Source organism: Lacerta agilis, chromosome 15 (genome assembly GCF_009819535.1).
Source record: "Lacerta agilis isolate rLacAgi1 chromosome 15, rLacAgi1.pri, whole genome shotgun sequence".
Lineage (NCBI taxonomy): Eukaryota > Metazoa > Chordata > Lepidosauria > Squamata > Lacertidae > Lacerta > Lacerta agilis.
Window position 1 is genome coordinate 31,434,203 of NC_046326.1, and position 13,563 is coordinate 31,447,765.

The 13,563-nt window shown below is 42.2% G+C and overlaps 1 protein-coding gene across 3 annotated transcripts in view; it reads right to left on the minus strand.

The window, feature by feature from the left end:
• The window catches only part of RABEP1 (rabaptin, RAB GTPase binding effector protein 1), a 53,369-nt gene that overhangs the window by 24,882 nt on the left and 14,924 nt on the right, over positions 1-13,563 (minus strand). For 2 of the 3 annotated variants that reach the window (XM_033172551.1, XM_033172550.1), the window contains exons 2-4: positions 5,918-6,043; positions 3,811-4,014; positions 2,404-2,564 (exon numbers count right to left, since the gene is read on the minus strand). In XM_033172551.1, the coding sequence (XP_033028442.1) occupies positions 2,404-2,564; positions 3,811-4,014; positions 5,918-6,043 (491 nt within the window). The remainder of the gene's footprint in view (positions 1-2,403; positions 2,565-3,810; positions 4,015-5,917; positions 6,044-13,563) is intronic. The other variant, XM_033172552.1, reaches the window with a different exon arrangement.

Here is a 13,563-nt window from a genome sequence, read left to right on the forward strand (position 1 = left end):
TAGTTATGAATATGTTGTGCTTTCCACGCAGCCCAACATTTCACATCAGGACAGGAGGTTCCTGCACCCTGCTGCACTTTTTTTCAGGTTGGGATGGGGATACCGTCTTTCTATTGCTCTCATGCTGGAATGGCCCTACAGATACTGTTGGACTCCAACTCTCATCAGCTTCAACCAGTGGTTAGAGATGGTGGGAGTTGTAACCCAACAACATCTGGAGGGACACAGGTTGCCTCTGCCTCCACACTCAACTGATAATTCAGAGATATTCTCATGCAAACATGCCCTTAAGCTTGTAACATCAACACACAGGAACGTACAGTAACAGCCCCTGTCAGTTAATTTTAAGTAGCCTAAAAGGAGCCAGTTAGGTCAGCCAATATCTACCAGTATTTATGTCATGTCAGGAACATAACTGCACATAGTAGCCATAATTGCACAATTGCAAATTTCTCTCATTCACACACACACACACACAGTCAAGATGTTATTGCCTTTTAAGCAGATGATGTGTTCCAGGAAATAGCTTCCAACTCCTTAAATGCCTCAATCAATGCCATCATTTTTAGTCCACAGAGCAGCCTGCATTAAGGCTCTCATTCCGTCCAAAAATCTAAGCATGTTTTACTATAACCACACTTTGTGGGTAAAATTAGAAGTATGACTTAGGGGAAGCAGATTCCAGCATTTCACAAAACACCAATTCTCAGCGACAAAAGATTGTGATATTTAAAAACAACTACATGTGCATCAGTACTTTACGTAAAATTTCACATGCATCTCATTATAACCGCTCTACTTTAAAAACAACAACAAAACTACACATTTTCAAATTATATCAATAGGGGATATGCATACAAGGAGACCCAAAAAAGATGTTTGTACGAGGAAGAATTCACCAGGAATTCCCCTATACAAGTCCCACTGAAACAAACAAGACCTGCACAAGAGAATTTCCTGGTGGGCTACACCTCATTAAGATTTGCCCATCTCCCACACTATCCCACAGGAGCATTGCTTCCGATCAAGTCAGGCAACCAAGAGGCACATTTTGGCATGGGCTTACAGAGGTTCACAAGAGCAGCAATACCTGCCCCCTACTGACCTGTTGTCAAGTATTCACAGCCTCTGAACACATGGGTTATATAACTGGTCACTGAGTTATGGTTGCCAGGCCTATCTTTCATATTTGCTTCTACAGATCACAAGTACTGCTTTGTACACAGGTTTCTGTGATGATCTGCTGCTCAGACATGGACTCTCAATGTTGTGTCCACACTTCGACTGAGTATGCTAGAGAGGTTTAATTACCCACTCTTCCTCCAATGAATTCAGGGCAGTATATAGATGCTTCTCTCCCACTCCTTTTATCATAACTATCCTGTCTATGCCCCTGTGCTTAAGAAAAAGTCAATATAAGAAGAGCCCTCGGATCAAAGGTTTAGTGGGCCAGATCCAGAACCCTTCCCCTTCCCAACCTCCTGCATGCCACTTGGACAGGTGTGGGGGGGGGGAAACAGCTTTACCTGTCCCATGTCTACAGTCACATGATATCAGGTGACTGTAGTTTGTGCCAAACCATACCAGGGGCCAAATGGGAATGACTGCAGGTTCCCCTTCACTGGTCTGTCTAGTCCAACATTCCTGGTTCCCACAGCAGCAAACCAGATCCCTATGGAAACTGCACAAAACAGGACCTGAGGGCAATAGCCCTTTCCTGCTGCTGTTCCACTATAACAAGTATACTGGGGAATGCTGTCTCTGATTCTACAGGTGGTATAGTCTCACCATGATTAGTAGCCACTGAGTTGCATCCTCAATGAATTTGTTTGATCCCCCTGTAAGCAGCCATTTTACTTATCGACTAAGATAGCAGCCATCACCACATCTTGTGGTAGCTTAACTATGACCTCTGTGAAGTATTTCATTTTATTTGTCCTGAATCTTCAGTTTCACAGGATGATCCTCGGTTTAAATATTATGAGAGGGCGAAATAATATCTCTATCCATTTTCTCCACATCTCTTTCGCATCTGCCTAATTACTTGTCTCGGGGTGCCTGAGCAGGGAATACCAAGGGGAAAGCGGAATAGCAGGAATGGAGTTTATGTTGGGGGAGAACAGAGGCGAGGAAGGAGAATCATTTAAAGAGATGTTTGTGCTACAAACCTAAATATTGTGGGAATAATTCAACGCAGGCACACAGCTTCAAGTTTCAAAGCAGAAAGAGAACATTTCTAGTTCATACCAGCTTCTGTTTCCTACTTTTATTTTCTAAGCTGAGTAGTCATGACGAAAAGAGGATAAACTCCTAGATAAGTTATTTATTTCCCAGTTCTCAAGAAGAAAGACAACGGACAGACAGCTTCCAAACAAATCTGGCAGTTAGTATGCTTTGATTTACCTTCTTCATATCATTTTCCAGGTTTTCCTCTTCTTGGCCTTCGGAAAGACGTCTTCTCAGATCCACTATTTCCCTTTCCACATTCTCTCGGTATTGGTTCCACTGAGCTCGCTCTTGCTCCAGCCTGTGATGAAACTGGAGTTCATAGTCACTGACAGTTTCTGTTTAATAACAACAACAATAACAAGTTGCTCATCACTTCTTTAATCCCCCACATCTTCTTTAGGTGACAAGCTCATTAAAAGGCTGGCATACGTCTCAGAGTGAGATCTTTAAGCAGATTTATTTGATATCCTTCTGGAATCAACAATATATACAGCTGCCTCGTAGAATGCTGGTCCATTGACCTCAGGATTGCCTACTGCAAGGGTTCAGAGTCTGGTACCTTCCAGATGTTGCTGGACTACAGCTTCCATCATGCCTGAGCGCCAACCATGCTGGTTGAGGCTGATGACAGTCAGGATCCAGCAAGATCTGGAGGGCCAAAGGTTGCCCAGCTCATCTACTCTGAGTGGCAGCAGTCCTTCAAAATCTCAAGAAGAGGATGGCCTACCCCAGTCGCAGAGAAGCCAGAAACTGAACCCGGGCCTTCTGCATGAAGAGCAACGCTCTACCACAGAGCTATGGATCCTCTCCACCTTAGGAACATACTTCCCAAGCAAACAAGAAGGGTTCAGAGGTCACACTGTTATATATTTAGCACATTTCTCACTTGCTATTCAAAAATGTTCCAGGCTTGACCTGTCCCGGAACTGTAGGAACCCTCACTGAGAAGACCCTCTCATGTGTGCCATCATTCCTGAAACCTCTGACAGCAGTGGAAATCAAATTTAAAACTGGCCTTCCCTGCCAATCTTAAATCCAGGGCTAGTCTATAAAGATGGAGGTGACCGTTCAGGAGTTTGGAATGCAAATGTTTATTTCTTTTAACTTCTGCTGTATTTTTTTCCTTCTGCTTCTGCTGATTGTTTCATAGTTTTGTTAAATACACATGGCTATCTCTTTTCTGCCATTTCTAACTTGCTTGTTAGGAGACCCAGCCAGATGGGCGGGGTACAAATAAAATTATTATTATTATTATTATTAGTCTTTTTATATTTTTTATTATTTACCTACATTAGCATTTGAAGTAATCTTTAAGAAAAACAGGATGATAATAATATGCTAAGTACAGTATAATCAAATGAAAAATGAGTTTGGGGGCTGCAAAAAGTAAAGAAAGCCAGAAAACATACTAAAGAATGACCTCAAATGTCAACCTTCCAACTTCAAATAATACACTCGTTTCTACAAGAGATATCTCAAGCATGTGGTTTCAGTGCTACTAAAGCAGTGGTTTGGGGATCAGCAATATCGCTAAATATGAAACTTTTTTGATAGCAATTCACCCATTTCCGTCAGTCCCACCTTTCATGATAGCCTGCAGAGAAGCAACCTCTTCCTGCCATTGCCTCTTCACTTCGTCAATAGCTTCCTGCTTTGTATTTTCAGATACTGTCGCAATGGCTTTAATATTCTCCATTTCAGCCTGGGCTTCCGTAAGCTGCGCTCGCAGTTGCTCCAGATCATCCTGAGCTGCCTGAAGTACTGCATTTTGCCTCTTCAGATCCTCTGAAATAAAAAGTAGTTCCACTTAAAAGCACAATACATTAATGCAGAGGTTCAAAGTGAAGCCAAGGGGACAGAACTCCTGCTGTTCCTCATTGTAGCCATAAATGAGTCTGTACACTCTGCACTTAGTTTACTGCTTCATCTAACCAAGAGGATCACTGGCATCTCACTTGTGTCTGTACCATACTAGGAGTGGTAAAATTTACCTTATGCTCATCTATATTTCACAAAAATAATTATTCCTTTGGCTACGAAACAGAACTTCCCAGTACAAGAACTTCTCCATAACATCACTGCCATACAAGTTCCCTTTCTCCCTTTAGGATTGGTTGATATAAAGCTGGCATGGGAAGCCTCCAGTTCATGGGCAAAATCTGACTCACCAGGCCTCTTAATCTGTCCCGCAACACTCTCCCTTGGGCAGAAGATAAATCAAACCTACTCTTAGATTATTGGGTGATTTGCAATAGATCGGGCAAGGCAGGGAGATTCTGAAGCACAATTGTTTTAACAATAGCAAGAAATTGATATTTTCCCATGTAAATTAGATTGATGAAATGGAGCAAGCTAACTAGGAACAGACTTTGGTATGAAAGGAATATGAGCTCATTCAATTCTGGTATTGGTACTGATTCCTGTACAGAAATAAATGCCTAGTCTTGGAATATGCTCATAATATCCTGCTCTTTAAATCTAATGATATATTTTTGTTTGGTGGCTTTGGTTAGGGTTCTAGTACAAAATGAAGTAGATGCAACAAGTCTGAAGTCTGCCCACCCCTGTCACACACCTTCCCCTTAGGCCACTTGTACTATTTTGCAGCAAGTTCTCTAGTCAGATTGCAGCCTTTTACATCTGCATCAAGAAAGGGCTTCCCATTTCTCACCACACAGCAGGGAAGCCAAAGTGAGAAAGGGAAGGGAAGGGAGTGTGAATGGGGTGCGAGGGTTGGTCCTGTCCACTTTGGGAACATGCCCCCCACTTTCCCTGAGAGATTTCAACACATTGGGCGGGGGGGGGGGATGTTCCCCATCCCTGGTGTAAAAGCTTTCCCAAACTTTCCATCTGTATAGGAAAGTGAAGTCCAAAGTAATATACAAGGAAAGAGTTCTAGTTATATCAATGATTATCATTAATGTAGTGGTTCAGGCTTCTTTGGAATTTCTAAGGGCACATATTTAGGAGCTATGGGAATTTAAGTAGTAGTCTATCTAATTTGATAGGGGCATGAGTCAGACCTGTCTGTGTACTGTGACCTGGAGCTTGCCAAACTTCTACAAATATGCCCAGGGTGTATTTTACTCATAAAGCCACCAAAGTTTGAGTCTGGTCTCAGATCTTTTAGTTACCAGCTCTCTTTTCACTACCAACAAGGACATTCTTTGTCTCCAATCTTGAAGTCTGTGATACTACAGTCAACACAAAAACAATGAATACGTTTCCTTAGTGGTCATGGCACTTCTATCCAAACAAATGGGATCATCAGCTCCCCATGGAGGTTTCAGGATGACACCAACATTTCCAATCAGTTGATGCTTCCTGAGGTGTTCTCTAAACTTGCACAAAGAAGCTGAGCTAAATATAGCTAGACATGTAACTAGATACATCAACCTAATCCACAGGTGTCTGGTGGTTTTACCCACATCAAGAGACAGAAGCAATGAATGCAAGCACTATATATCCCCATTTTAAGGTGTGATGTTCTGTGCCAACCCATATTCTGGTAGTGACTCATTTTGGAGTGCACAGTTGTGACATTCTGCAAGACAACAACGCATGTAGTTGAAAGCCCAAACTCACAATGTGATAAAACGACACCAAATTAAAATAGCTTACTTGTTCAGTTACTCTAAAGACCACATGAATGACTACAATTTCTACATTCAGTAAATTTAAGTATTACCTTCTTTAGCCAGATACAGCTCTTTAAATTTTGCCCTCTTTTGATTAAATTCCTGCTCACGGTGCTGCTTCGTGCGTAGAAATTCAGCATTGACTTTTTCCAGTTCTGCTACTCGTTGAAGAAGAGCTAAAATGGGCCAATGGGGGGAAAAAAAGGCACATGACCTCGACAATCAAACGAGCTGCATTTCATCACTTACTCACTAAGGCAAATTATTCTTCTGAAAGGAACATGGCAAAAAGCATAAAGAGTTTGTCCAGATTGACAGCTTTGCCCTTAGCTAGTTTAATGCTTTAGATACTAACTAGTTTGTACGGCTAGCACAGGACATTTCACTGCCTGAGGCAAAAGATGAGGTGTGCCCTTCCATTCAATAGTCTCTGGGTTGGCAAATGAACCTTAGTTTCACCAGGAGGATGTGAACAGCATCCTCCAGTATGTCAGAAGGTGACGGGTAAGTTTTGGAGGTGTACAGCAGGCCACAGAACACACATCGTCAAACTTCTGACTACCATTCTCTGCATCCCCAATATCTGGTGCCTCCGGCAGCTGCCTCACACTACCTAACAGTAGGGCTGTCCTTGCTAGTTTGGGTTTTTTAAAGCAACAGATGCTCTTATGGACTGCACCACCAACTCTAGCCCTCATGCCTTCCCCTGGACTGGAAGGGACCAGCACAGGTTAGTATGAATCCTATCTGACTATCTGACTTTTAGCAACTATTTGACTTTTGGAAGGTACCTGAAGGCAACCCTGTATAGTGAAGTTTTTAATGTTTGATGTTATACTGTGTTTTGATTTGCTGAAATCTGCCCAGAGTGGCTGGGGCAGCACAGTCAGATGGGCAGCATATAAATAATGGGCGTGTGTGTGTGTCCTGTCCTGTTTTATAGTTATCATGTTGTGCCAAATCAATATACCTAACCCACTGCAAAGCCTTCACTTTGAAGCACACAAAGGACAAAATCTGCAGGGTGGTAATCCTGTACATGAGGGACATGGGTGGCGCTGTGGTCTAAACCACAGAGCCTAGGGCTTGCCGATCAGAAGGTCGGCTGTTAGAATCCCTGTGATGGGGTGAGCTCCCGTTGCTCGGTCTCTGCTCCTGCCAACCTAGCAGTTTGAAAGCATGTCAAAGTGCAAGTAGATAAATAGGTACCGCTCCAGCGGGAAGGTAAACGGTGTTTCTGTGCGCTGCTCTGGTTCGCCAGAAACAGCTTAGTCATGCTGGCCACATGACCTGGAAGCTGTACACCAGCTCCCTCGGCCAGTAAAGCAAGATGAGCACCGCAACCCCAGAGTCGTCTGCGACTGGACCTAACGGTCAGGGGTCCCTTTACCTTTAATCCTGTACACAGAAGCTGCCTTTGCTTCTTCGCTTACATTAGGGAGGAGCCATAGCTCAGTGGTACAGCACATGCTTTGCAGAAGGTCCTGGGTTCAAACCACAATAACTTCATTTTAAAAGGTGATAGGGAAAACTACTGCCTGAGACACTGGAAAACTGCTACCGTATGGTATGTTAGGATGATCAGCTGCATTTTACATCCTTTTGCACCTCTCAGATCAAAATGTATCAATCACTCTCAGTGTGGCAAAGCACTGTGCTGCAGCAAGCAAAACCCACCAGGAACTTACTTCTGTAATTTTCCACTGTGGAGTTTGTGACATGGCTACTATTACATTGTAAAACACTGAAGCCCATTTTATTCTATCCTACTATAGTGCTACCTCGGTTTACGAACTTAATCCATTCCGGATGTCCGTTATTAAACCAAAACCGTACTTAAACCGAGGCATGTTTTCCCTAATGAGGCCTCCTGCCGCTGGTGCCCTTCCATCGTTCAGATTCCGTTCTTAGACCAAGGTAAAGTTCCATTTTTGCGGAGTTCGTAAACCGAATAGTTAGTAAACAGGGCTGTTCTTAAACCGAGGTACCACTGTATACATATCTGAATAAAGTGTTCTATTTACTTCTTATTTTACTTCTTTAATGCTAGTCAGACTGTAACAATAAAGATTTGATTTGATTTGCTGGCACAATAAGAGACAGTACTGGGCTAATGGTCCAACTTACTTCACCAGCTGTGAACAAAACTGAACATGACCGTAGCTGGACATATTGCCACAACTGTAGCAGCATGTTTTCAAGTGTTAACAGAAGTTAACAGAATTATTATTAATACTACTACTACTACTACTACAATTTCTTACCCGCTGTTCAATTTAAGGTCACTGTATTAACACCCCAAGAGGGTCTTGCTTCTCCCATGGCCACAGCCTTTGATTCCACCAGAAATTAGGCATGACTTTGTCTCTCAGCTGCCCAGTTGGCAACCTGCTTCTAGCTCACACATCTCAACTACAGCCTTGTCTTTCTAACTACCAGAAATCTGAGGGAGGGGGGTCCACCCACTTACCATCTGGCACAAAGCCACTTCTTTTGTTTACCTTAAAGAACCACGCTGAGGTCATTACCAAGAAATTTGCCTGGCTATCCAGCAATTGAATTCTTGTTGGATCCAGGAATTAGGATACCTTGGTACAGGTATACTAATTCCCATTGCATTCATGAATTAGGATACCAGGTACAGCCTACCCCTCCTCCACCTCACAATAATACCTTTCCAACCAATATTAAAAGTTCTAAGTCACACTAGGCAAGTAGATTAACCACAAAAAATTAACCAGCTTGTATCCTGTTTCTATTCTGAGCACCACTTTAGCTAAACCCTGCAGTAAAACTTTCAATTAACAAATGCACTTAAAGCACCTTCAAGTATTAAATACCCATTTCATATATAATTGGGGGGGATTCAGAAATGAGTTCATACAGTAAGTATGCATGCTATCTTTAAGAAGAGAAGCACCTCCACACCTATTCTATTCACTCATCTAAACCTTAAAGCTCTGTATCTCCTCTATGGCGCCTCCATCAACGAAAGAGAAGGTGGTTGCTATCAGGAGAGGGCTGCTTCCACCTGCCATGCTCTACCTCCTGTTCTAGATGCCTTCATATGGGAGTACCTGCTAGAACTGTGAGGGGGTTTCTGGGTCATTTAGGTCTGGTATAAAAGTTGGTGTACATGGATTGCTAGGTACTAACACCGTCCACTTTTAGGCTACAATAGGATAATATTAATTGACTTATTAGTAAGTGTCATGCTCTCAAATTTCTTTTTGATATGTTCTAAATTAGATCAGGCAACCTTTTTTTTTTACCTGAGGGCCTGATCCCCTTGGGCACCTGCTTCTGGGCATCAAATACCCTGTGGGGGCTGGGGGCCAGAGACAACCATGCCAGGTAGGCAATTTTCATAGGTAATTGGGACACAGATTCAGGCAGATTAGATATCACAGCACTGTCCATTTAGGCCCTATCATGCCATGCACTATATTATATTCCAAGCAGCTATCTCTGGGTTTCCATTCAATTCATGGAGAAACAAAAACACCATTATCACCACACTCCTTCTATCAACATCCTGGTCCCCTGCAGTTCCCAAGGTATAAAGGAGCTGAGATTAAGAGACTTACTTAGGGCCACTCAGAAATATCATGGTTAATCTAGAGGCTGGGGAACATGAGAATTCTCAAGCCAAAGTGACTTAGGAAAAAGCACCCCCAAAGCTAAGTAACTGTTCTGCCAAAATAGTATCAGACATGCATATTGAAACAGAGGACTATCCCAAACCTCTCTGAACGATCTGAAATATGAAACAAAATTGGTGTCACTATTTATGTAGTTTTCCATCTTAGTACTTGTGCAGCTGTACTCTCACAATTTCACAATGTATTACAATCTTCCATATGTAATTACAGTGGCTATGTATATAGTAAACAAAGCTTGGTAGGCCAAGGGCACTAATGCAATACCATCTGACTGAAACAGGAGACACAGAACAATATGCTCTCTAAGCACTGGAATGAGGTTGCTATGGGGCCCACAAAATTCATGCTACATAGGAAAACTTAATTCCTACGATTCACAGTATCTCTCTCATTTTGCTTTGTTTTTATGCCCAAAAAAAGCTTGTCATACCAGTTTTTCTGAAGCAGACTTCATATTACTGGGAGCATTTGTACCCTGTCCTTCAGCCAAGAAGGCTCCCAGAGTGGCTTACATACAATTAATTAAAACAGGACAGTCCCTGACCACAGGTTTATAGTCTTAAAAAATACAACACACAAGACAAAAGGGAAAGGAAGGAAAGAGGGAAAGAAATAAGACTCAGGCACTCATTCTTAAATGGTTGTTCTTGTAATGGTGTAGTCCAGTGGTAGCGGGTACCTGATGGAGCTGGGCTTTTGGCAAAGCTGGTGGAATGAGCCCTGATTCCAACCTCTCCCACTGAGGCAGTTGGTTGGAACAGCAGCTCCTAGGTGACACTGCAGCTGGCCTCTTCTAATTCAAGAATTCCTAACTACTACTACTTTCTCTCTCTCTCTCTCTCTCTCTCTCTCTCTCTCTCTCTCTCTCTCTCTCTCCATAGAGCATTTCTTACTACCCAAGTCTTAAATTCTACTTGAGCCCTCTTAACATGGAATCTGGAGGAGATATTGACCTCAGGCAGGAGACAAGCTGTGAAGAGGCTGGAGAAGAGAGTATAAAAGGAAGTGCATTTCATGGTATTCAACTCACTCTGTTCACAGCTGTTCAGGAGCCAAACTGTTGCTCAAACCCATGGATGGGGAACCTGTGACCCATCTGATGTGGTCGGATGACAACTCCCATCATCCAATCATTGGTCAATCTGACCCGACATCTGGAGGGCTATAGGTTCCCCACCTCTGGTCTAGCTTTTGGCTAGGAGACACACACACCACACATACAACGGCTTCCTTTCTTATTCCCCTGGCCCTCAACTGGCCAGTTGGGTAGCACAAGAACCAGTTTTGACTATGCCACATCTTAAAGATGTGTGCCAGCACTGGGATAAACAGCAAATAAGGGAACTGGCTCAAACTCCAAACCAAAATCCTCATACTCTAACCTAACCTAGAGAAGAGCTCTTTTTAAGTAGCAGTCTTCTTGTAAATTGGTTAAGCATAATGAAGTATGTGCTATGAGAAGTAACAACAGACTTCATTCCTCCCACAAGTTCTGAGCGATGCTTTTCAATTGATTTTGCAATTAAGAAAGTGTAGGTGAAAGAAGAGTGAGAAAATGCTTATTTGAAAGCTAGATTTAGTTCAGGCACTTCAGTGCTAGACACAGCACCAGTTTAAGCACACTCAGCATTTATGCCTAATTAGAAAAACAAAATAAAATTCATATTTAAAGAGTCTTTAGGTCAACTCAATCTTGGGAGTTAGGAGCTGTGGTAAATGAATTCCCATTCTTTCAGTTTCATGAGCTCTCCACTCATGCTTTCTTGTCCCACTCACTCCTTGAATCCAAATCTCAACTACCACTTCCTTCAAGGATGGAAGGAATGAGGAGATAATTGCCTGACTGCCTAACTTTTGTTAGGGCAGAATCCTATGGCCTCCTACTTGAAGCTCCTCCTTGCAGCTGTGGATACTACACAGAGAACATAAAGATGATTTTCTGAAAGCATGTCAGGTTAGATGAGAGACGCTATACTCTGGCTCTGGAGTAGGAACACTTGTTCTGGCCAAGACTGAGGACAAGGAGAACCACATCTTTAAAAAGGCATGAAAAGTAATAGTAGGAGAAACACAGTTTCCTCTCCGCCTTCCAGTCTGTTGACATGAGCCCAGCACAGCTCTGGATTTCATGGTCCTGGGGTTTTACTCCTTTGCCTGATTTGGAATGCTCTACTTGTGAACTTAGTTGGAGGAGGGAAAATAAAAGCCTTTCACATATGCAAAGAACTGGGAAACAGATGTTATAGATAGATAATGTCAGCTATACCCCATATATTTAAAATTGGCCAGATTTCAATGACAACTATGCTAAAGTTTCTAGTTTTGCAAAGTACATGAAGGCAGCTCCAGAATTTAGGCACAGCGGATTATCCATAAAATTATTTTGAGGACAGTCTGATTCTAAATACAGACATTTTTCCTGAATGCAACAAGAACAAAACAAGCCATCACAAGTTCAGAACAACCTGAGTGTAGCTGGACCAAACATTCTGAATGAAGACTGTGAAAGTCATCTATTGAAACAATAGTCCAGAAGAGTAGCTATGCTGGCTACAAAACAATGAGTTCTGTGCCACATTTGAAGGATGATAGATGTGTTGCAGCACACCACACAGATGGCCTCCAGGCAACTGCAAGGCAACCAATGAATTTTTGCTGGCAATCTTCATGCACATCTTTCATACATGAAATGTTTTGAGCCTTCACCCTGTCAAGGAGATTAGAGGTCAGGGGTGGCTTTGAAATCAGGAAGCAAAGATATAACATTCCAGAAGTACTGATCTACATATTGCCATTTTATGCCAAAGCTGATAAACAAGTCTTGCCTTTGCCCAGCTGAGCCTTACTGAAGTATACCAGGCCCTAGAGCTATCAGATCATCATAGTCAGTATGATCCATAAGATACCATCCTGTATCTCTCTGAGATCATGCAATAGGACCACTATGATAATCCCATGCCCCTCAATTACATCATTTACCTACCTGAGCCATGTATTGTGTTTCTGCCTCAAATTATTTATTTATGACAGAAATGGACAGAATGGATTATTTGCTTTCCATCTCATAGACAATTTTGCCCAGTAACTGCCAGCACTTGCTTTTGGAAAACTCTCAGCATTTGCAGCACAAAGCATGTTTTACTCAAAAAATAAAATTTATTCATCCCTTTAAAGCCTCAGGATGAAAGGAAGCAAGTGACACTTGTAACAGTCTTGGGTAGTTTTCATAGGGGAGGAGGCAATAAAAAAATAGGTTAGAATGGGTTTTTAAGTCATACAGTAACTTGAGTCGTCTCTTTCAAAACAGTTAGTGGTTAAAATAAAGTACCTCAGGGCTTGTATTAACAAGGATAATAATCTAGATTAACTAAAGATTGGAATGAAATCATATTAATCTCTGTATCAACATTCAGTTTAGAGGTGAAGCAATTTGACTTCGCCTGATTTAACTCAGAGAAAAAACATGAATATTCAGAGCAAGGCAAAATTAACTGGATAATGCTTTGTGTGTTTTATATGTGAATTGCTACCAGATAATTTGCTTTGCATTGCTTTGCCTTCCAGCAATGTACATACACTTCTGTGTCATTCCTGCTCCCACAGCAGACCCCTTTGCTGCCCTTGATTCTGTATTCTTCTATAATACCAGGTCAATGCAACTGCATAATCATTTACCAAGACAGGGAGAAAACACACACAGGGACTGATCACTTATTCCAAGACAACAGCAATAGCAAAGGTCCATATATGATACATGCACATCTATTCCTAAGAACACAAGGATCCCACAGAGGGACGAGAGGAGACGGTTACTGATGTAGTATTAAATGACTGTGAGGGAGCTGGTAGCATCCATGCTTAGAAAGATCAGAACTTCAGCAACCAACCCTTTACTTTGTAGCAGCTCCATGAATGCCAAACAGTTCCACAGCCTATATATTATACAGTGGTACCTCCGGTTACGAACTTAATTCGTTCCAGAGGTCCATCCTTAAGCCGAAACCACTCGTAACATGAGGCGCGCTTTCACTAAT